The sequence below is a fragment of the Scyliorhinus canicula genome, chromosome 22 (genome assembly GCF_902713615.1).
Source record: "Scyliorhinus canicula chromosome 22, sScyCan1.1, whole genome shotgun sequence".
Classification (NCBI taxonomy): Eukaryota; Metazoa; Chordata; class Chondrichthyes; order Carcharhiniformes; family Scyliorhinidae; genus Scyliorhinus; species Scyliorhinus canicula.
Genome location: NC_052167.1, coordinates 22,054,187 through 22,075,007, shown reverse-complemented (window position 1 = coordinate 22,075,007; position 20,821 = coordinate 22,054,187). Strand labels below are relative to the sequence as shown.

Below are 20,821 nucleotides of genomic sequence, written 5' to 3'. Positions count from 1 at the left end.
AGGAAAATGTAACTGGTCTGATTAGTAAGTTTGCGGACGACACAAAGGTTGGTGGAATTGCGGATAGCGATGAGGACTGTCAGAGGATACAGCAGGATTTCGATCATTTGGAGACTTTGGCTGAGAGATGGCAGATGGCGTTTAGTCCGGACAAATGTGAGGTAATGCATTTTGGAAGGTCTAATGCAGGTAGGGAATATATAGTTAATTGGAGAACCTTCCAGAGTATTGATATTCAGACAGATCTAGGTGTACAGGTCCACAGGGCACTAAAAGGGGCAACACAGGTGGAGAAGGTAGTCAAGAAGGCATACGGCATGCTTGCCTTCATTGGCCGGGGCATTGAGTATAAGAATTGGCAAGTCATGTTGCAGCTGTATAGAACCTTAGTTCGGCCACACTTGGAGGATAGTGTTCAATTCTGGTCGCCACACTACCAGAAGGATGTGGAGGCTTTAGAGAGGGCGCAGAAGGGATTTACCAGGATGTTTCCTGGTATGGAGGGCATTAGCTATGAGGAGTGGTTGAATAAACTTGATTTGCTCTCACTGGAATGAAGGAGGTTGAGGGTCGACCTGATAGAGGTCTGCAAAATTATGAGGGGCATAGACAGAGTGGATAGTCAGAGGCTTTTTCCCAGGGTAGGGGTTTGGTGGGAGGTTTGGATCGTTGTTATTGAGATGGAGATTGACATTGCATTGATACTAGGGGGCATAGGTTTAACATGCGAGGGGCAAGGTTTAGAGGAGATGTGCGAGGCAGGTTTTTTTACACAGAGGGTAGTGGGTGCCTGGAACTCGCTGCCGGAGGAGGTGGTGGAAGCAGGGACGATAGTGACGTTTAAGGGGCATCTTGACAAATACATGAATAGGATGGGAACAGAGGGATACGGACCCCGGAAGTGTAGACGATTTTAGTTTAGACGGGCAGCATGGTCGGCACGGGCTTGGAGGGCCGAAGGGCCTGTTCCTGTGCTGTACATTTCTTTGTTCTTTGTTATCGTCAGATGGCAACTCATTGATCACTCATTTCCCCATATCTCACCAGTTCTGGCACAAGCGTTCAGTTACTTGCAAAGAGACGTTACTCTGGAACGTGTTAACTACGAGTGAATTTAGAACTTAGAACAGTACAGCACAGAACAGGCCCTTCGGCCCTCAATGTTATGCCGAGCAATGATCACCCCACTCAAACCCACGTATCCACCCTATACCCGTAACCCAACAACCCCCCCCCTTAACCTTACTTTTTAGGACACTACGGGCAATTTAGCATGGCCAATCCACCTAACCCGCACATCTTTGGACTGTGGGAGGAAACCGGAGCACCCGGAGGAAACCCACGCACACACGGGGAGGACGTGCAGACTCCGCACAGACAGTGACCCAGCCGGGAATCGAACCTGGGACCCTGGAGCTGTGAAGCATTTATGCTAACCACCATGCTACCATGCTGCCCTAATTCTTGCATTCTTGCATTTGGAGGACTGGGTGTAGAGGGGTCACTACCATACCTTGGGTTTCGATTGTAAACACTTGAACTAATTTAACATGGTCCCGGGAGATGACTGTAAATTGTAAAGTACGTTTAGAATGGACAGCTGGCCTCTTGCCTTCCTGACCTGGTGAGACCATTAAACCCCTTGGAACGTCTATGGGTGATTCCTGATTCCTTTTTGTCATTTGTTTATGTTAACATGTGGGCTAATGTTTGGGGGTTTGGTGAGAGAATGGGATTGTTGGTATTGATATGGGGATCGGCATTGCATTCGTTACTGATTATTGTTGGGTGTAAATTTGGGAGAAAATGTGAAAAAGGAGGAGAATAAAAATATATTTTGTTAAACTCTTGGAACGCTGAGCTGCTGCGTGTGTTTGAGGAGTTGGCATTCGCTGCTCTGGCCCCCTCTTTCCTGCAGTTCAGAACAGATCCCTACGGAATCCTGTCTCAGACACCAGTAAGGCATCTCTTACATCACCGGCATGTTTTAAAGCCCTCATTTTTTTTTAAACGTAGGGCACTCTTGCAATGCAGGAAAACGCAATTCACATCCAGGCGAACCGCCAGATGATCTGTATCCCGTGGTGACTTTGCCTGAGGAATATCGGGCAGGGCAGCGGGAGATTGTCCGATTGAAATAGTGCCCGAGATCATTTACGCACACCCTAGAGAGGAGAGGTTTCATCTCAAAGTGCAGAGCAAAATAACAACAATTATTTCAAGTGAAATACCAGTCGATAACGACACGAGGAAAATTGAATGGCCGAATTTTATGGAAGATCGAAAGTCGAAATATCTTTTTTTCTACAAACTCTGGGAGCTGCGGGTGTCACTTAAACGTTGTGTTGAGCTCTCCTATTTCGTCCTCGGGTTTAGCAGTTCAGTTCTCAATGGGGGCACGGGAGATGGAGGGGCCACAGGGTCCTGGCGAGGGTGGCTCGATGTTCCCACTGGGAGCCCGCTGCCTAGGGCAATCTCTTGTCCATGCAGGCCGCGTCGTAGACGGCGTCGCAGAATGCAATGTAGTTGACGTCGTGGTGGTGGCCGATGTTCTGGTGGAACCGCTGGCAGAGGACGCGGATCTCCTGCGTGCTGAGCAGGGCTGCCAGTTCCAGCTCCAGCAGCACGCGGTGGAACTGCGTCTGTGTGACGCAGCCCATGTTCAGCCGGTCGTAGTCCTCGAACAGCGGGAAGAGCTGGAGCTGTCTCGTCTTCACCTGCCAACGAGAAACATTCATTCTTCAATCGCGTTCGGGCAGCGGAGGGAGTGGCGGTGAAAATCCCGGGCGCAACTCTAGTTGGACATGTATCCGGAACGGGTCACATGTCAATCACCGTTCCCACCTTCCCCAACCCGGTCAAAAAACCTCCCCTGAAAATCACTTATCGTCACAAGTAGGCTTCAATGAAGTTACTGTGAAAAGCCCCTAGTCGCCACATTCCGGCGCCTGTCCGGGGAGGCTGGTACGGGAATCGAACCGTGCTGCTGGCCTGCTTGGTCTGCTTTAAAAGCCAGCGATTTAGCTGAGCGAGCTAAACCAGCCCCTGCACCCCACTCCAGCATATCTCCAATATTTCAATGAACAAAAAAGATAACGAGGGGGAAAAAATCCACATACGACCCCACCCTGTGATTTTCCTCCTGTGTCGCTTGCAGTAGGAACGCTTCAGGGATGAATCCCAGCGTTTGGTTTGTTTTCCGATGGCCCCATATAAACTGCACAAGGAACGTAGGAACATGGGTAGGCCACTCAGCCCCTCTCATCCGTTCTACAATCTATTTGGCCATCCACCAATCCACTTAGGCTCCGTAACCTTTAATATTCTCGTTTAACAATTTGGAGCGGCACGACTTTCGGTGGCGGCCATGGAGGAGCAGGTCGCACATTTGATAGCTCCGGCCTGTAACCGACCTTTGGAACTTTTTGCCCCTTTTTTCCCCGGATTTTATGGGATAAATCGGTGAAGAGTGAGACAGTAAGGAGAAATCCCCCTCCGGTGTATGGAGAATTGGACCAGAAGTGGCCGTGTGAGATGACAAAGTCCTATAAGGGAGACGCAAGTGGAGCTGGTAACGTGGGAGAGAATGGTGGAAAGCAAGAGCCCGCGGGGAGATGGCGCAGTGGTCGGTGGAGCAGCTGGTGAAGTTTTTCGAGGATTGCTTCGCCAAGCTGAAGAAGGACACGCTGGACCCGATTAAGGCTTTGATTGATCAAATGGTTCAAAATCAGGAAACCCACGAGAGATCCAGGAGGTCGAACAAAAGTTGTCCGAGCACGAGGAGTATATGACCGTGCTGGAAAGCAAGGTGGGGATGATGAACGACCGCCAGAAAAGAATGCAGGAGAAGCTGGAGGACCTGGAGAATAGGTCCAGGAGACAGAATCTCAGAATTGTTAGCCTCTCTGAAGGCAGTGAGGGATCGGATGCGAGGGCCCATTTGAAGTACGTGTTGGAGAGGTTGATGGGGGCTGGGGTGTTCCCTCGGCCCCTGGAATTGGACAGAGCCCTCGCGAGGAAGCCCAGAGCGAACGAGCCGCCGAGGGCCATGGTGGTACGTTTTCACCGTTTCATGGACAAGGAACACGTTTTGCAAGAGGGAGAACTGTGAGTTGCGCCTCTATCAGGACCCGGGAGCAGATTTAGCCAAGAGGCGAGCTGGATTCAATCGGGCAAGAACGACCCTCTTTAAGAAGAGGGTGAAGTTCGGGATGCTGTATGCCGGATGCCCGTCTGTGGGTCACACACGAGGAACGAGACTTCTACTTTGAAACGCCAGACGAAGTTTGGACCTTTATTAAAGAAATGAAGCTGGAGGCGAATTAAAAGGCACTGAAGTCTTGGAGAAGTACTGTGGCGACGATTTGCGGCACAGGATTTTATAAATTTAAGTAGCTCTATGTGAGATAATGGGCTGTGTGGATGGTTGAAGGTTGATCTGGCTTGCAGGGGCCTTGTTAGAGGGGGGATGGACTTTGAATTTAGTTCTGCTCTTTGGGTGACTATTTTTCTAAATTGACTTTTTCTTCACTGCGTTTTCTGTTGTTTGTTTACTGGGGAACGTGATGCTTCTAAAATTTTTATTGATGTGGGGGGGGGGGGAGAGAAGAGAGTACAATAGGGAGGTTGTTGCCAGGGGTGGGAGCTATCAAGTCAGCATGGGTCAGCTGACTCTCTGAAGCGCAGTGGGGGGTGAGCAGGTGTTAAGCTGGAGCTTGATTTGGGGGATTGGGTTTCTAGTGTTGTTGCTGGGAGGTGGGGGGGGGGGGGGGGGGGGGGGGGGAGCTGATTTGCTGACATGGGAGGAACTGTTCCTCGGGATCAAATGGGAGGTCGGGAACAGTGACAGCCCGAGTGGGGACTCGAGGAAGCGGAGGGCGCGGGCTCGAGGCTGGCCTCAAAAGGGGGAAGCCCCCCCCGTCCAGGCTGATCACATGGAATGTGAGAGGACTGAGTGGGCCGGTCAAGAGGGCTCGCGTCTTCGTGCATTTGAGGGAACCAAAGGCGGACGTGGCAATGCTACAAGAGACACACAGACGTTACAGACCAGACGAGATTGAGGAAGGGGTGGGTTAGCTAAGTGTTCCACTCTGGACTGGACTCAAAGACCAGGGGAGTAGCGATCTTGATCAGCAAACGAGGCAGGGAGAATCATGTCAGATAAGGGGGGTAGGTACATAATGGTGAGTGGGAAGCTGGAGGGGGTGTGAGTGGTGCTTGTGAACATATATGCTCCAAATTGGGACGACATGGAATTTATGAGGCGGGTGTTAGGTAAGATCCCAGACTTAGAGTCACATAACCTGATCATGGGAGGGGACCAACACAGTCATTGATCCGGAATTGGACCGGTCAAAATCCAGGACAGGGAGGAGGCCGCTGCGGCAAAGGAATTGAAGGGGTTTATGGAACAGATGGGGGGAGTAGACCCATGGAGGTTTGCACGGCTGAGGACGAAGGAGTTTTCCTTTTTTTTCACATGTCCACAAGGTATACTCTCGCATCGACTTTATTGTTCTGATCAGGGAGCTAATACCGAAGGTGGTGGATACTGAGTACTCGGCAATCGCAGTGTCGGATCATGCCCCGCATTGGGTGGATCTACGGGTTAGTGTGGAGAGAGGGCAACGCCCACTGTGGAGACTGGATGGGGGCTTGCTAGGTTAACAAGTCCATCCAGAACTACCTGGAAACAATGATTCCGGGGGAGGTCTCTGCTGCGATGGTTTGGGAAGCTTTGAAGGCAGTGGTCAGAGGGGAATTAATCTCAATACGGGCCTACAGAGAAAAGGCGGAAAGGGCTGAGAGGGACAGGTTCGTGGAGGAGATGCTCCAGGTGGACAGGAGATACTCGGAGGCCCCAGACACGGGGCTACTGAGGGAGCAGCGGAGGTTACAGGCGGAGTTTGGGCTGTTGACCACAGGGAAAGCGATGGAACATTTGAGGAAGGCAAGGGGGTGATTTATGAGTACGGGGAAAAGGCAAGCAGAATGTTGGCGCACCAGCTCAGGAAAAAGGAGGCGGGCACAGAGATAGGTAACGTAAAGAGTAGAGACGGGAATACTGTCCTGGACCCAGTGGGGTGGAAAGAGGTGTTTAAGGACTTTTACAATAAATTATATGAGTCGGGTCTCGCTCTACGCAGATAACCTGCTCTTGTACATTTCGGACCCGTTGGAGGGGATGGGGGAGACGGATCTTATTAATGTGGAAGGTCTCGAAGCCCCCGGGTGTAGAGACCTGGGTTAGTGACATGGCTGGGTTTCTCAGCCCCGAGAAAATAAAGTCCGCCTTAAGAGGGTCAATGTTAGGGTTCTCCCGGAGGTGGCAGCCGTTCGTCGACTTTCTCGGGGAAAATTAAAATGTCAGCAGATGCAGTATTCCAAAGAGGGGGGTGGGGGTGGTTTGTTGTTGTATGGTTGAGGTGCGTGAAGATTGGGCTGGGTGGGGGGGGGGAATGTTTATTATACCATGTTGATGCCATTGTTTATGTTACCGTTATAAAAAATTTCAAATACCCTCAATAAAATATTTTTTTTAAATGTGGGGCGGCAGGTGACGGTGGCCCAGTGGTTAGCACTGCTGCCTGATGGCGCCAAGAAACTGGGTTCAATCCTGGCTCCGACCACTTCCATATGGAGTTTGTACATTCTCCCCGTGTCTGCGTGGGTCTCGCCCCCACAGCCCAAAGATGTGCAGGGTAGGTGGATTGGCCACGCTAAACTGCCCCTTAACTGTAAAAGAGGAATGGGGTGCACTAAATTTATCTTAAAGGAAAGATGTTTATCAATATATTTTCAATTGACTCCCTCCCTCACTCCCCCCCCCCCCCCCCCCCCCCCCCCCCCCAGCCTCAGTGTTGTTGGGGTGACACAGTGGCACAGTGGTTAGCACTGCTCCAGGGACCCGGGTTCGATTCTGGCCTTGGGTGACTGGCTGTGTGGAGTTTGCACTTTTTCCCCGTGTCTGCGCGGGTTTCCTCCGGGTGCCCCGGTTTCCTCCCGCAGCCCAAAGATGTCCAGGTTGGGTAGATTGGCCAGGCTAAAATTGCCTCTTAGTGTTCAAGGATGTGTAGGTTAGGTGGGGGTTACAGGGATTGGGTGGGGCAGTGGGCCGAGTCAGAATGCTCTTTCAGAGGCTTGATGCACACTTGATGGGCCAAATGGCCTCCTCGTGCACTGTGGGAAATGTATAATTCTATAATGTTTTGGGTGAGAGTTCCAGATTTCCACTGTCCATTTTGTCAAGAGGTGGTTCTTGACATGGCTCCCGTTTATCGGATTTTAAGGTTATGCCCGCTCTATCCTCTTGCAATTTAGGGACTAGTTCCTCTTTTCCCTACCCGTAGGAGAGGCCATGTGCCCAGTGGGTTGGCATCCCTGTCTCTGAGCCAAAAGCTCCGGGTTCGAGTCCCACCCCAGGCCTTGACCGCCAAGAAAGGTGCGTTCATAACGGAGCCGAACCGATTGAGTGTCAACTCACAAAATTCTTCCAAACAAACCAATGGAAGGTGGTAAATGTGGGAGAGACTCCTGGCAGTCTTATGATGAAAGATGTTGGAGCATCTTCTATCATCACTACCCCGAGCTCCAGGCTACAACATGCAGGTTGCTCCAACATCTCCAATCGTTTGAGGGGGGGGGGCGGGACAGCTGGTGTGGATCTGATCGGTGCCAACATAGACCGTAGAATTTACAGTGCAGAAGGAGGCCATTCGGCCCATCAAGTCAGCACCGGCCCTTGGAAAGAGCACCCAACTCAAGTTCAAAGTTCGATCCTCATTCTGGCTGGAGTGGATTTTAGGACCTGAATTCTTGCCCGAGGTGAGGGGCTCTGGGTCAGATCGGCCTTCGGGCCGAGAATTGAAGAGGATTCGCCCCCATCAACTCTTTTAATGATCTTAAATACTTCAAACAGCTCACTTGTTGATCTTCTATAATTCAAGTTGATCGACCCTCACAACTTAACCCTCTTATCCCCCAGGTGCAATGCCAGTGAATCTATGCTGCACCCCCTTCCCATGTCACTATAATTCTCTCTGTGGTGCGGTGCCCAGAATGGTACAGTTGCCAGTCAAGCCTCAGTGGAGTTCTAGCGAAACGTAACTGGTTGTGTCTAACCAGGGGTGGGAGCAGAGGAATTCCGTGATCTGCAGCCAATTCATCTCAACACTGAAGAAAAGCAGCTTGGCTGAATTCCTGGGTGAGTCACATTTTGGGTGCCGTCAGATATGACAAGCCTCCAGCAGCGTGGGAGGACCGAAACGTTTCAGAAAGCTGTAGAAGGTCTGGTCAATCATTGTAGAGGCGGGGTCTTTTCCTGCAGGTCTCTCAACCCCTTCAGCAGGGTCGATTGTGGGTCAGAAACCCCCCCCCCCCCCCACAATGTGTAGGAAGAAGTCACCCTTTTTTTTAACCCCTCCTCGGACTAGTCAATTCTCGAAGTTGGAGGCCGCCCAGCTTCAAAGTAAGGAGCGATGGTGAGGTTGCTTCAAAATGGAGGAGAGGGATGTGGCGGAAGGGAGGGTGGGGGGGGGGGAGTGACTCGGCAGGAGAGGCTGCAGGGCGTCGAGGACAGGCTGGGTGGCCGGGCCCCTGCCCAATTGAGGGAGCCTGGAGGCCGGCAACAGAAAATCCCAGTCAGCCTCCTTTAGTGGGCCTCAAAAGGACGTCAATGAATTTGATTGGCTCCTGCCACCAGGGGGCGTGGCCTGACTCCAAACCCACGGCGATACCCTCTGAAATGGCCAAACAATTTAGGATGGGCGACAAATGCCAGCAACGCCCAGGCCCCATGAAGGCATTATTTTTTTTTAAAGATTGGGAGTTGGCAATGGAACCTCCCTGAGATTTTGAATCCTGCTTCCTGTCATCACAAGATGGCTGCAGCTCACTCGCTCTTTCTTTTTTTTGCTTGGAATAGAATAGAATAGAACATACAGTGCAGAAGGAGGCCATTCGGCCCATCGAGTGTGCACCGACTCACTTAAGCCCTCACTTCCACCCTGCCCGTAACCTAATCATCCCTCCTAACCTTTTTTTTTGGGTCACTAAGAGCAATTTACCATGGCCAAGCCACCTAACCTGCACGTCTTTGGACTGTGGGAGGAAACCGAAGCACCCGGAGGAAACCCACGCACACACGGGGAGTGTCTTGTTATGCTCCTGGTGTAGCATAAGCTGCTTCCTTGATGTTCACTCTGACAAAGGAAGGTGCAGACGTGGTGATAACTTCGACACGTTTATTAAACTATTTACAATTCTCCTACTCGGATTTGCCTCTACTGTTAATCCTTCTATAGCTACTCAGACTGATGAACCAGTCTGCTACAATCCACGTGGTGGGTGTGATGTTGAATGAACCCTGTGTCTGTACTCACTGAGTGTCTCCACTGGAAAGAGGAAGATCATGTGTGCTACGTCCTTTTTTATATGTGTTGGTGTAATGCCCTCCTGTAGTAGTGTCACCTCTGCGTGTATCGTGAATGCCCATTGGTCGTGTCCTATCTTACTGACCTATTGGTTGAGTGTCTTTGTGTCATATCTCTAGTGCTCCCTCTAGTGTCTAGCTAGTCTACTTGTACTTACATTAACCCCTTGTGTATTTACAGTAATGCATATCACCGCAGGGATAACGTGCAGACTCCGCACAGACAGTGACCCAGCGGGGAATCGAACCTGGGACCCTGGCGCTGTGAAGCCACAGTGCTGATCACTGTGCTACCGTGCTGCCCAGGTGGATCAAGATCATTGAAAGCCGGCCACGCGGTGTGAGATAGAAGACTCTTGTCAGCTGGATTGGGGAGGGGTGGTTGGTTTCTTTCCAGAGTGAGAGCGTGTTGGTTTTTTTATGATAATTCGGAACCTTGCACTGGAGAGGCTGCAGAGGAGATTCACCAGGATGTTGCCTGGTCTGGAGCCTTTCAGCTGGGAAGAGAGGCTAGTTAGGCCGGGGTTGTTTCTTTTGGAGCAGAGAAGGCTGAGGGGGGACCTGATCGAGGTGGACAACATTATGAGGGACAGAGATAGGGTAGGTAGGAAGAAACCTTTCCCTTTAATCGAGGGGGGATAGATTTAAGTTTGGGGGCAGGAGGCTGAGGGAATTTGAGGAAAACATTTTTCACCCAGAGGATGGTGAGAATCTGGGACTCGCTGCCGGAAAAGGTAGGGGCGGGAACCCTCACAACATTTAAGAAGCGTTTAGATGAGCGATTGAAATACCTTAGCCATACAAGGCTACGGAGCAAGTGCAGGAAAATGGGATTAGAGTAGATGGGGGCTTGATGGCCGGTACAGACACGATGGGCTGTAGGGCCTCTTTTTGTGCTGTAAAACTCTATGGCTTTCTGACTCCATGTTGTTTTTCCGTTCCCAGCCCACAAATTAAGAAATTTATTCAATTCTATCATCCACCTTGAGGTGGGATTTGAACACCCGGCCCCTGCGCTGCTGGTCCAGTTCTACTACCAGCAGCATACTCCACCTCTCACTACCTCAGCTACCTTTCAGCAATCATCAAATCCCTCCTGGTAGGCGTACCGTTTCTGCCAGCCTGGCCACGGCCTTCTGCAAAACCGTGATCTCCTCCGTAGACAGTACGTTCAGCTCCCAATCCGGAGGTGGCTTGTACTGGGTAACCTGTAGGGTGGGAACATCAGTGAGCAAACATTCCGAATAAATTCAAAGCGCTGACCAAATAACGAAAGTACTGACCGTCCACAACCACCCCGTGCCTGCAAAACCCAGAACGCAGGCCAGGATTTTCCGCTCCTGCCCGCGGTGGATATGCCAAAAGTCCATTGACTTTAGCAGGAACGGAAGATCCGGCCAGCGGGCGGGGCTGGAAATTGTTTCCCCCCCCCCCCCCCCCCCCCACACACACACAATGTCCAACGTCACATGTGGCTCTGCGATTGGACAACACTTGCTCAGCAATCCCGAGATGTACTAAGAATAACAATGACAGCTTAAGGTTATCAGTTGGATTCGCAATGTGGCCCACTTATGGGTTGTCGAAGCTACTTATGCACCGGAGCCCTGTCCCTTGCTAACAGAAGAGGGCATTGTTTGTTCCTTTCTCAATGAAACAAAGGGGGGGGGTGGTGCTCAGCCATTCCCTGCTTCATTCCCCATTGCAATGCCCTGACCAATCAGAGTTGACCTTCCTGGTTTGAAATTAAACACAAAACCTTGGCAGTTAACTGTCCCCCGGTGCTTTCTCAATGGCAAAACCCTCTGCCGATCAGAACCAACTCGCCAACCAATCAGCACCCTCTTCTCGTGCAGTATAACCTGTTGTTCCCTTTGAGAATTGGTATTCTTGCAAATCTGTCCTGACCTTATTTTTCAGTTTCATTTTTACCTTCGCCTCCCGTTGTCATCTGGGGCACAATAGCTGTGAATATATTTTCCCTGCAAAGGAGCATGCCCAGGAATATTCCCTGCATGACCTCCACCTTCCTGTGTTCCAGTCGTATCACTGAAATAAACTTTTACCCAGATTACCATTTTTAATCTCCATTATTTTTTGGCATTTTTCATCGTTACTCTGAAGACCAGATTTTTCCAGTTTTATCGAATGATCATCAGCCTGAAACACTGGGCTGTATTTTTGAGGAGCTGGGATCTCTTTATGACAATCATGGCCAGATGTAGCTCACAGTACGATGCATTCCAATAAAATTTATATTTTCCTTCCCTCGGCAAACATTCTTTGTTAGCACAAGACCAAGAATATTATAGTTTCAAGGGCCTTAAACTGCAATGTGGAAGTCACAAATTTAGGGAGTGCCCTTGAAGGGAGGGTAAAGTCTGTTTAAATGTCATGATTCAAAATCATGTGTGAATCACCACACCCTTAGCAACATAAAAAAGCTGAAGTATACAGTCGATTTTTAAAAAGAAATCGGCTGCTGGACTGCTTTAATTGGCAGGCCATCTGGTGTAAATTAGGGGAAAAGTTACCATCTGATGCTACAGTTACACAGAGTTAATTATTGGCATTTCCCAAGGGCTGTTATTCTGACTGAGGTTATTATGAATGCTTGACTGAGTTTCAAAAGCACATATATCAGCTGTGGGGGGTGCAGGGAGATGATGAGTTCACATTTTGATTGCAATTTAAAGAGGATATTAAAGGATTTGCTGTCTTTGATGTAGTTACTAAATAGATGTTTGTTTTTAGAATAGATTGTCCATGAGGGGATTTAAAATCTTTGACTGAGTTTCATGTATGGGATCTTTTTCTGTATCAAGAGGGTATGAGCGAGAGTTCTACTTGATTAATAAGGGGGGGGGGGGGGGAATTAGAGTATGAAAGAAAGCTAGCTAGAAACATAAAGACTGATAGTGAGAGTTTCCACAGTTAGTTATAAAAGGAAGGAGTCAACAAAGTCCTCTAGAATGAGAGTTTGGGAAATTAATTATGGAAAATAACGAGAAGGCAGATCGACTGAACACTTTGGTTTGGTCTTTACTATAGAGGATGCAAGCAACATCCCAGAAATAGCTGTAAGTCAGGAAATGTAAGGGAGAGAGGATAATCAAGAAAATTACAATCACCAGGGAAGTGATAGTGAGTAAATTATTGGAGCTGCAGACTGACACGTCCCCAGGTCCTGATGGACTTCATCCTAGGGTTAAAAAGAAGCAGCTGGGGAAGTAGTTGGTTTTAATTTTCCAAAATTCCCGAGATTCGGGGAAGGGCCTGTTAGATTCAAAAATAGCAAATGCAGCCCCTTTATTCAGAAAGGGCTGGGCACAGAAAGCTGGAAACCCCATCTGAGAGCTCGGGTCGGGTGCAGTACTAGCGTCAACCACTAACTCTCCAGTGGCCCTGATGGGCGCACACGATCTCTGACATCCATTTTTTTCCCTTATGAACCATTCTTAAGTACTTGATAACCAGGAATACCAGAAATGACTTTGAGCCATGTCTCTGTTAATGCAGTCACTTCACAGTGCCATGTGACAGTTCTCCAGTCTTATTGTTGACTCTATGGGCAGAGACGCATGTACAATTCAAAAACTCGTTGTCAATTTTGTCATTATCCTGAATCTAGACTCTGCAGTTTTTTGCATGTTTGCTGTTTATAACTTTCTGGCCTCTGCTCTGATCGCTGCTCCTTTCTGCTAATTCCTGGTTCCTTGTCCCTGTCAATGTCCCGACCACAGCCTGTCATTTACAATGCATGCTGATACTGTACAGACACATATGCAATCTTGAACACACATGGATACAGTCTCACACACACACACAGAAACAGACATATATACACATGCTTATACAGACACACAAGTGCCCACACATAGCCATACACTGACACACACACACACACATGGCCATGCACTGAAACGAAAGGGAAAATGCTGGACAATCTCAGCAAGTCTGGCAGCATCTGTAGGGAGAGAAAAGAGCTAACGTTTCGAGTCCGATGACTCTTTGGTCACGCACTGATACACACGCATACACAGACACAAACACACATCGCTAGCCATGCACTGACACACACACACACATATAGCCATTCACTGACATACACACACAGCTAGCCATGCACCTAAACACAAATATACCTAGACACACACACACATACAGACATAGCCATACACCAATATACACACATACATACCCAGACACACACACATACACAGGTACACACACACAGCCACACAAACCACAAACACACATAGTCATACACTTGTACACACACATGCACAGACACACACACACACACACACATAGCCATACACCAATACACACACACATACAGCCACACAAACCACAAACACACATAGTCATACACTTGTACACACACATGCACAGACACACACACACACAAACATACAGCCATACACCAATACACACACATACACAGACACACACACATAGCCATACACCGACACACACACATACACAGACACACACGCACACACAAACACACAGCCATACACCATTATGCACACATACACAGACACGCACACATACACACATACAGCAATATACTGATACACAGACACACAAACACACATAGTCATACATCGACACGGACATACACACACACACATAGCCATACACCAATACATACAGATAAAGAGACACACAAACACTTATATAAAATGAGGGGCAACCCAGGCTGATCTAATTTCCTCCTCTTCATCAGAAAGACACTGGAGTTAAACGCTGCATTTAGTAAAGTGAAACTAGTCCTGAGGGCTCTTATATAATGTCAAACCCAAAGAAACAGAGGAGATTCCAGAGCAAGATATCCTTTGCGAATTCCACACATGAGTGTTTACAATTCTGCTGTAAATCGCTAACGAGATAAATCTTTCAGCTTGAAAGATTCATGTGAGTTTCACATGAAACCAATAAGAGATGGAAATGAACATTTGTTAAGGCCTCTGATCATACCTCGGCTCGCGGGAACTTCTCAAGATGCTCGAGGGTAAATATGGATTCAATTTCAGCGATGAATTGCTTATAATCAACGTAGTCTGGTTTCCCACACGATTCATACCTAGAAAGCCAATGATAGCGCAGTGTAAGTAGTGCAAATTGAAATAGAACATAGAACATAGAACAGTACAGCACAGAACAGGCCCTTCGGCCCTCGATGTTGTGCCGAGCAATGATCACCCTACTCAAACCCACGTATCCACCCTATACCCGTAACCCAACAATCCCACCCCCCCCCCTTACTTTTTAGGACACTACGGGCAATTTAGCATGGCCAATCCACCTAACCCGCACATCTTTGGACTGTGGGAGGAAACCGGAGCACCCGGAGGAAACCCACGCACACACTGGGAGGACGTGCAGACTCCGCACAGACAGTGACCCAGCCGGGAACTGAACCTGGGACCCTGGAGCTGTGAAGCATTTATGCTAACCACCATGCTACCGTGCTGCCCTGTCGGAAATGTCGGAGATTGTACACACATTTCATATTAATGCTGGAAAAAACACCTCAAATGTTTCCTAAATTGTGAATCTGCATCGTCGAGCCCGTAACGTTGGCAGTGGTAGGGTCATTTATTGTAGTTGGTGATACAGGATGATATTTAGAATAGTTTCCAATGTTACATGCATGCAGTAGTGTGAATATGGGATAATGCTGATGATGGCCTGTAATATTCACTCATATTTATATGAGTTGGTGGTGTGGAACATTGTCACTGACCTACCTTCAAAATAAAGGACTTTATTCAGAGTCTTTCACTGGAGTAAGATGTCTCACATTAAGCCATGGATGGCGGGATTGTCCATGAGGAGCGATTGAAGAAATTGGGGTCTCGAAGAATGAGAGGGAATCACATTAACACGTACAAAATTATTACAGGGTGTGACAGCGTGAGTGTAGACAGGGCGGCGTGGTGGCACAGTGGTTAGCGCTGCTGCCTCACTGCGCCAGGGTCCCAGGTTCAATTCCGGCCTTGGGTGCCTGTCTGTGCGGAGTCTGCACGTTCAGGGTATCCCTGGAGTACTGGCCGATATTTGTCCCTCAATCAATATCACGAGGAATAGATTACCTGCTCATGCTGTCGGTGCGGAGTCTGCACGTTCTCCCCGTGTCTGCGTGGGTTTCCTCCGGGTGCTCCGGTTTCCTCCCTCAGTCCAAAGATGTGCAGGTTAGGTGGGGTTACAGGGGATAGGGGGGGGGGGGGGGAGAGTGGGCCTAGGTATTGTGCTCTTTCGGAGGGTCGGTGCAGACCCGATGGGCCCAATGGCCTCCTTCTGCACCAAATTGATTCTATGTTTCTCCCAACTGAGTTTAGAGCCAGGGGACATAATCTCAGAATAAGGCGGAGAAAACGTTTAAGACGCAGGATGAATTTCGTCACTCAGAGGGTGCTGAATCTTTGGAATTACCTACCCCATACAGAAATTGAGATTTCTGGACAAATGACATCAAAGGAAATGGGGGTAGTGTGGGAAAGGGGAAATGAGGTAGGTTGGGTCCGATCTAATTGAGTGGCGGAGTAGGCTCGATGGGCCGAATGGCCTGCTCCGGTTCCATGTACGAAACACAGTCGCCAATTTACACACAGTAAACTCGCACCGACAGCATGAGCAGGTAATCTATTCCTCGTGATATTGATCGAGGGACAAATATCGGCCAGTACTCCAGGGATACCCTGAGCTACACAAGGTTGGTGCCAACGTTGCTGTTCTGCCTAGTTAGCCGACACGGGATCCGTTCACGAGGCTAAATACATCTTTTAGCGGAATGGCGAGAATGCTGGACCACTGTGAGCTTGGTGTGAACAGTGGAACCATTCAGTATGAGGGAGCGTGACAGTGGGGTGCAGGATGAGCAAAGGCTTGGCCCAAAAGTTAGGACTGTCTTAAAGGAGAGAGAAAGATGGCTTTAAGGCAGGAATTCCAAAGGGAATGGCTTCAATGATATCAGGTTGACGCCCTGTCACCTTCAGCAGAAAGTCTACAGTGTCTACTTACGCTTTCTCGAGAATTGCCATCTCCGAAGGTTGCAACTCGAAACCATCCAAGTCAAGGGCCCTCCTGAAGTTATTCTTTAGAATACGCCCACTATTCAGCTTGTCGAAATCCTTCATATGGTCGCCTATCTTAACCGGTTTTCTGTATGCCTGAACCAACACAATGTAGGTAAGGAGCAGCTGGAAACATCTGTCTTTCTGTTTCCTCACTCACACATCTGGACCACTAAAGTTTAAACCAGTGGTGGTCAACCTGTGGCCCAGGGGCACTTGCAGCCCATCTCGGTCCTGAGTGCGGCCCATGAGACATTTTGTTGACCGTTGCCGAGGCACATGGTTACCACATTCCACTGATTTCTGTCCACGTTGTTTTTTTTCCTACCGGTATGACTGAAGTGATTTGCACGTAAATCGAGGACGGGTTAAGTGAGCAGCGTGCTGATTGCTCACAACATTGACTGTGAGAGCCGTGCGCTCCCTCAGCATCTAAAGCTTAAATATTTATCTTGTTTTTCCCAGTTGTAGTTTTTTTTTAATTAAAAAATAATAAATTTCGCGTACCCCATTAATTTTTTTCCAATTAAGGGGCATTTTAGCCTGATCAATCCACCTACCCTGCACATCTTTGGGTTGTGGGGGTGAAACCCACGCAGACACGGGGAGAATGTGCAAACTCCACACGGACAGTGACCCAGGGCCGGGAGCAAACCCAGGTCCTCGGCGCCGTGAGGCAGCAGTGCTAACCTCTGCACACCCTTTTCCCATTTGAAGTTGATGGCAGTGCTATTAATATATGAACGATTAAGCATTTTCTATAACCGGCTATGAAATATTCGGCATGTATTAAATGTATTTAATCTTATTCAAGTGAACCAGCCCCGATTTCAACTTCACTGAGGCCGCCGGCGCCTATGTGACGTCAGCCGCGCATGCGCGGTGGCCGTCTTCCCCTCAGCCGGCTCGCAAGACGTGGTGCTTAATCTTGCGGGGCAGCGGAGGGGAAATAGTGCGTCCGATTGAGACGCCGGCCCGACGATCGGTGGGCACCGATCGCGGGCCTGTCCCCTCCCGAGCACAGTCGTGGTGCTCAGTCCCCACCAGGCCCCCCCATAAGCCCCAAACGGGCATCTCACGCCGTTTTCACGACGGCAGCGACCATGTGTGGTTGCCGCCATCGTGAAATGGTCGCGAAGGGCAGGCCGCTCGGCCCATCCGGGTTGGAGAATCGCTGGTCACCGTGAAAAGCGGTGAGCGGCGATTCTTCCGAGCGGGGGGTGGGAGAATCGCGGGGGGGGGGCGCCAGTGCCAGGCAATTCTCCCACCCGGCTTGGGGAGCGGAGAATCGCGCCCTTCGTCTCCCGTTGGGAGACTCCCGCCCCTAGCATTTCAGCACGGGATATTACACTTTGCAGTTCAGGCATCGGAAGTTGGTAGATGATCTGTTGGTTGTGATGGGAAGAATGGACATGACCTCAGCCCTACGACCAATGTCGTTATTCATCTCATCAACATTATTGCTCCCCCACCCTGAGATCAATGACTCTTTTCTCGGATATATATCCATACGGTTCGAAATGTTCACAACTTATGTGTCAGTCTTGATAAGTATCAGTCGGATAATTAATCTTTAGGGCCAGTAAATTAGTATCTGATAGTTCTCCGAAGCATAACTAGCAAGTGGCAGGTTGGTATTGAGGCTGAACCCACAGACTCTGCCATAGACCTACTCATCCTGATGGTCTAACTTGCATTTTCCTCAGCATTAAGTTCTTGCTAGTTCAAACGCGTTTGCATCTATGTCTAGTGTTGTTAGTGGGCCATGGCTTTGAGGCTGTTTGCATCTCCCCAGCTCTCATTTCTGCACCTTTGCACACTTTCCTTGCAGAATGATGTGAAGAAGTGAAAAGATGCTTGTTTTATTATTTGTTCATGGGAAGCGGGAGTCCCTATCCAGACCAGCATTTATTGCCCGACTCTAATTGCCCCTTGAGAAGGTGATGTTGGGTCACTCTCGTGAACCGCTGCAGTCCACCTGGCGTTATGGGCCAGGGTTTAGAGAACCCCAAAGTGTAGCATGGAGTTCACCTGACCCACAACTTTTAATAGATTGCGGTATGGGGAGCACACAGCCCACTCTACAGATGTGGTACAGCAGAAATGGAAAAGTATTGTTTAAAGCAAAACAATGTTTATTCTATGAACTCAAGTTAACCTTTTTAAAACATACAGTGAACATCTTAGCAACCATCAATTCAAATACAACCCCCAAAGACTACAACACTAAGTAATCCTTTAAGCTTTCCTTTTAACATCCATAAGACTTAAAACACCTTTTACCAGAAGCACATCAGGTTAAAGTCACTACTGAGAACATTTATAATTCTGAATTTACCAAATGATCAAGAGATAGTCTTTTCATGGCAGAGAGATCAACAGTACACCTGCTCTGTCTGGCTTCAGCTCCAACACCGAAAACAAAACTAAAACGCACCCTGCAGCAAACAGCCTAACATGAAAGTAAAAAGCTGACAGACAGCCCAGCTCCACCCACTCTCTGACATCACTGCAGTAGTAAACACCCATTTCTTAAAGGTACATTTCTTAAACACTCATTTCTTAAAGGTACATTTCTTAAACACCCATTTCTTAAAGGTACATTTCTTAACACCCATTTCTTAAAGGTACATTTCTTAAGCATCCTTTCTTAAAGGTACTCTCACATTACACTGGTGTAGGTACACCCATAGTGCTGCTAGGAGTGTGACCCAGCGACAGTGAAGGGTCGGCGATATATTTCCAAGTCAGGATGGTGAATGGATTGGAGGGGAACCTGCGGATGGCAGTGTTCCTTATGATTCCTGCCAGGTGGTTTGGAAGGTGCTGTCGAAGGAGTCTTGCTGAGTTGCTATGGTGAACCTTGTAGATGGAACACGTTGCTGCATTTATATAGGGCCTTTAACACTGACGCTGATACTGGGGCAGGTGGCCAAAGCTGGTTTTAAGGAGCGTCTTATAGGAGGAGGGAGGGGTGCTTCAGTGGAAGGAATTTAAGGCCCAGGCAGCTGAAGGCATGGCCACCAATGGCGAGGTGATTAAAAGGGAGGGCCAGAAAAGGCCCGAATTGGAGGAGTACCGAGATCTCAGAGGGTTGTGGGCCTGGAAGAGATTACAGAGGCTGCTTAACGTGACACCATGGAGGGATTTGAGAACAAGCCTGAGAACTTCAAAATCGTGGCCTTGCCAGACTGGGAGTCAAAGTACATCGGCAAGCAAAGGGACGATGGAGGATATAGGCAGCAAAGCTTCGGTCTACGGAGGCTGCAATGGGCCAGAAATGACGTACTCTGTATAACAGCTGCGATGTGATTATTGTTCGAGAGTTTGGGAATGGACTCCGATAAACTATGCTCACCTTGGTTTTAATTTTTTCTAAGATGCAGTTAATGTCAGTTGTGGCCTCCATTTCAAGGTTTTTCCTTGACTCTTTCAGCAGGAGAATATCGTTCGTTAGTTTCTTATACCTGTGCAGAAGTCAAATCAAAAGTGTCAAGGGTGCTAAACATCCAACCAGCTCATAGGCCAGCGCAAGCCCACATCCAACTCCCTGATTCTCAGGCCCAACTGAACCGGGCACAACTCCATATGACCACAGCCCAGTATCCAACTCCCTTGGCTCGGGATTCAACAGTGTGAGCCGGCTAAGACTGGGGGGAGATGCAGAATAGGAGATGAGCAGCCGGACAGTTACCAAAGGGTAAAGTGTGGGGCATCAACCGGTAGAGAGTCAGGGTACGCAATGATCTTCAGGTGACCTCCCAGTCACCTCTCCTGTGACAATGGCCAGACATTAGCCATGTCACATGGTCTCTCCTTGTCCTGCGTGACCTCGCGACAACCTTTGGCAGGTCGGCCAAGCCATCCTCCCCCATTTGGACGCCTTTGCTTGTCACCAGTTATACCAGATAGGTCAGCAACAATGGTGTCCTTTCCCACCCCTCTCCTGATCTACGCTGAGTTAGTACATTTACAGTCACATTGAACTTAGCCACCCTTAGACTGACGAGAGGAATCGATTCAACCGGGGTTCCATCCTTTGACCATTACCATGTTGGAAAGTGTTTGTTGAGCAACGGTAGGATTTGGCTAGGTTATGATGCCTACCCTTGCCAAATAGCTGCCCAATCTGCATTATCGAGGCTGACGGTTGACCTGCAAAATGCTGAGAGGAGGAGGGTGGAGTTGCCATGGCCTTCCTGCCAGCAGGGCACCTTGCCAGCAGGGCACCTTGCCAGCAGTGACCACTCCGGCCTAGAGGCCAATTAATCCACTTAAATGGTCAACTGGAGGCTTCTCCCTGTTACCG

At 49.0% G+C, this 20,821-nt stretch overlaps 1 protein-coding gene across 1 annotated transcript in view; it reads right to left on the bottom strand.

The window, feature by feature from the left end:
* Positions 1-2,250: 2,250 nt before the first annotated feature.
* The window catches only part of LOC119956125, a 96,338-nt gene continuing 77,767 nt past the window's right edge, over positions 2,251-20,821 (bottom strand). Inside the window, exons 16-20 of the mRNA XM_038783016.1 lie at positions 19,871-19,979; positions 16,460-16,608; positions 14,414-14,519; positions 10,540-10,638; positions 2,251-2,717 (exon numbers count right to left, since the gene is read on the bottom strand). Of these exons, the coding sequence (XP_038638944.1) occupies positions 2,466-2,717; positions 10,540-10,638; positions 14,414-14,519; positions 16,460-16,608; positions 19,871-19,979 (715 nt within the window). The 3' untranslated portion in view covers positions 2,251-2,465. The remainder of the gene's footprint in view (positions 2,718-10,539; positions 10,639-14,413; positions 14,520-16,459; positions 16,609-19,870; positions 19,980-20,821) is intronic.